The sequence below is a fragment of the Gavia stellata genome, chromosome 8, assembly GCF_030936135.1.
Source record: "Gavia stellata isolate bGavSte3 chromosome 8, bGavSte3.hap2, whole genome shotgun sequence".
NCBI classification, from domain to species: Eukaryota; Metazoa; Chordata; class Aves; order Gaviiformes; family Gaviidae; genus Gavia; species Gavia stellata.
In genome coordinates, this window is record NC_082601.1 from 34980967 (window position 1) to 34983784 (window position 2818).

The 2818-nt window shown below is 53.7% G+C and overlaps 1 protein-coding gene across 1 annotated transcript; it reads left to right on the forward strand.

Moving 5' to 3' along the window:
- The first annotated feature begins 959 nt into the window (after positions 1-959).
- TSSK6 (testis specific serine kinase 6) lies at positions 960-1838 on the forward strand. The gene has a single exon (XM_059820688.1). The coding sequence runs from the start codon at positions 1005-1007 to the stop codon at positions 1836-1838; it is 834 nt and encodes a 277-aa protein (XP_059676671.1). The 5' UTR covers positions 960-1004.
- The last annotated feature ends 980 nt before the right edge of the window (positions 1839-2818 follow it).

Consider the following 2818-nt stretch of genomic DNA (forward strand, 5'->3'; position numbering starts at 1 on the left):
CTTTATACAGCTGGAAAGGAAACGTGGGCTCTCTACAGGGAGGACAGGATCCTCGAGCAGCTTGAAAAACCAGCACAAACCAGAAACAACTGTTCGTGAGAGCCAAAGATGTGGCAGCCAGAGGAAGGAGCCGACACTGGCCCGAGACACAATGTGCAACGGGAGGGATGCTTTGCTCCGGAGTGGATGCTGCAACCCAGCCCAGCTGCCCTCTGCTCCTGCCCCGTGCTTCATTCGACTGTCACCTTATGGCAACTAAAACTGACTAAAAGCATTTAAAATCTAAATTACAGAAGCTCTCTGAAGGACCTCTGGTCTCACTTCTTGTCTGTAAGCCTCTAAAATACCATTTTGATAAAAATAGAGGGAGAGCAATTCCAACTTCAAGAAACTGAAAAGCTGTTTCTTACAAAAGATGCAAAGTTCCCTGTCCACACCACACACAGTCAGAAAGCCTACCTAGAAAAATAGCTCCCTGCACCATCATAATAAAAAAGTAAATAATTACGGCCAGCCAAGGTGGTTTGCGGTTAGGGACAGTAGAAATCACTCCTTTGTACCACTCTGTGCAGTTCTGATTTTAATATAACTAATACCCTGCAGAAAACTGGTATAGGACCCAAATGGATTCCTCATGCCACAAAGCTCACATTTAAACTCTCATCATCCCAAAAGCCCTATTTTGAAAACTTAAGTGAAGAGGCGGAAAAGGTAAAAACTCCAAAATATCCACCCGTGGGGGTTCTCCCCCGGCATGTGCATGGGCATGCCTGGGACACCCGTGAGCGGAGGGGACCCACCAGACACCTTTGTCATCTCACAAAGGTGCTGCCACACAATGCTCCACCCCATCACAATACCTGGGCGAGCCCTGGAGCCCACGGAGGCACCCACGGGACCATGGGGGAGAGCAGAAGTCAACAGCTGCCCCGCACCAACTATTAAAATTTTCAAATCCTGGAGCAAAACACCAGCTTCGATTAAGCCCACGGGGATCACGCATCATGCCAAAAACCGATGCAGGAGAGAAGCTACTTTGTGAGCTGGGCTACAGGTTGGGTCACACATTAGGGGAGGGCAGCTTCTCCAAGGTGAAAGCAGCCACCTCCAACAAATACAAGGGCCCCTTAGCCGTCAAGGTGGTGGACCGGCGACGAGCACCCCCAGCCTTCGTGTACAAGTTTCTGCCCCGGGAGCTCTCCATCTTGCGCAAGATCCGGCACCCCAACATCGTGCGCATCTTCGAGCTCATCGAGGTCTGCAATGGGAAGCTCTACATCGTGATGGAGGCGGCAGCCACTGACCTGCTGCAGCTGGTGCAGCAGCTGGGGAAGCTGCCCTGCGTCCCCACGGCCCGGGACATCTTTGCGCAGGTGGTGGGGGCCGTGCGCTACCTGCACGACCGCAACCTGGTGCACCGGGACCTCAAGTGTGAGAACGTGCTGCTCGCTGCTGATGGCCGCCGGGCCAAACTCAGTGACTTTGGTTTTAGCAAGGAGGCCACCAGCTACCCGGACCTGAGCACCACGTTCTGCGGGTCAGCAGCCTACGCTTCCCCGGAGGTGCTGATGGGGATCCCCTACGACGCCAAGAAGTATGACATGTGGAGCCTGGGGGTGATGCTCTACGTGATGGTGACCGGCTCCATACCCTTTGACGACACCCACATCCGCAGCATGCCCCAGCGGCAGAAGAAAGGGGTGCTGTTCCCGGGGGGGCTGCCCCCGCTGCCGGAGCCCTGCCAAGCCCTCATCACCCAGCTGCTCCAGTTTAGCCCCGCTTCCCGGCCTGGTGTGGGGCAGGTGGCCAAGAACAGCTGGCTGAAGGGGGACATCTGAATGAGGAAGCCCTCCCCGGAGATCCCGGGAGAGCGGTAACACTTTAGTGCGATCAATGCTGTAGTGGAAAAGCATTTCTGTGGTTTATTGATCATTTTGAGCCCTGGGGGTGGCTGTGTGTAGAGCTGATTGAACTTCAAGCACCAGCAAGACCATGCGCTCTCAGAAGGTGGTCAGATCCCGCCACAAAGGAGACACATACGACTGCTGTGGGTTGGGTTTCAAGACACAAAGACCGTGCTGAGCTAGCGGTAAGAGCAAAGCGTGGGGTTGCTTACACCAGCAGTGGCTGCCTGACCGCGGGGGGGACCTGCACCCCCCATCAGGCAGGTCTGGGCTATCCCACCGAGCCAGCATGGCCAGGGCAGGGCGGCGAGGTGCAGCGTGCAGCAGCACAGTTCTTTACGTTGCCTGCTCCTTAGTATATGTAATGAACACCGAAACTCCCGCGCAGCTACCCCTTTCTGCTGCTCCCCACCCTCTGCACCGTATGCGCAGGGCACTGCCAAGACTGCAGGAGGGAGGCTGTGCTCACACGGGTCTTGGCTTGTCCTCAACCTTGTTCGCCACCAAACTGTATTTGGGCTGGTGGGAGGGGAGAAGTAGTGGTCCTGCAGATCACTACTGCAGAGAAAATGTCACATTTTTTGTATACCACCGTTTAGATCTCACAGTGATATTCGCAGCAGGATCTTTGCAGGCAGCCAGACAGCATTACTGAGCCAAAAGTTTTGGTGTGGGTTTGAGATCCACACCTTACGTTCAACTACATCTTTCAGATATTGATTCTTACCAACATTTGAAATCTCTACCAAAAGATACTTGAGGAGAAAGAAATGCCACTCGCCATGGAGAACCTGAAATGGGAAAGAGATAAAGACATAAAGGAGAACTGCTTTGCTAACACCTGCGGTCCAGCTTCAACATAGAAAGTTACCAATTATTCTGAGTGCAAGCCCCAAAATCTACTGCAGATCCCT

What these genes read in the sequence shown, in the direction of transcription:
- TSSK6 (XM_059820688.1), top strand. Translation starts at nt 1,005, where the DNA reads ATGCCAAAAACCGATGCAGGAGAGAAGCTACTTTGTGAGCTGGGCTAC.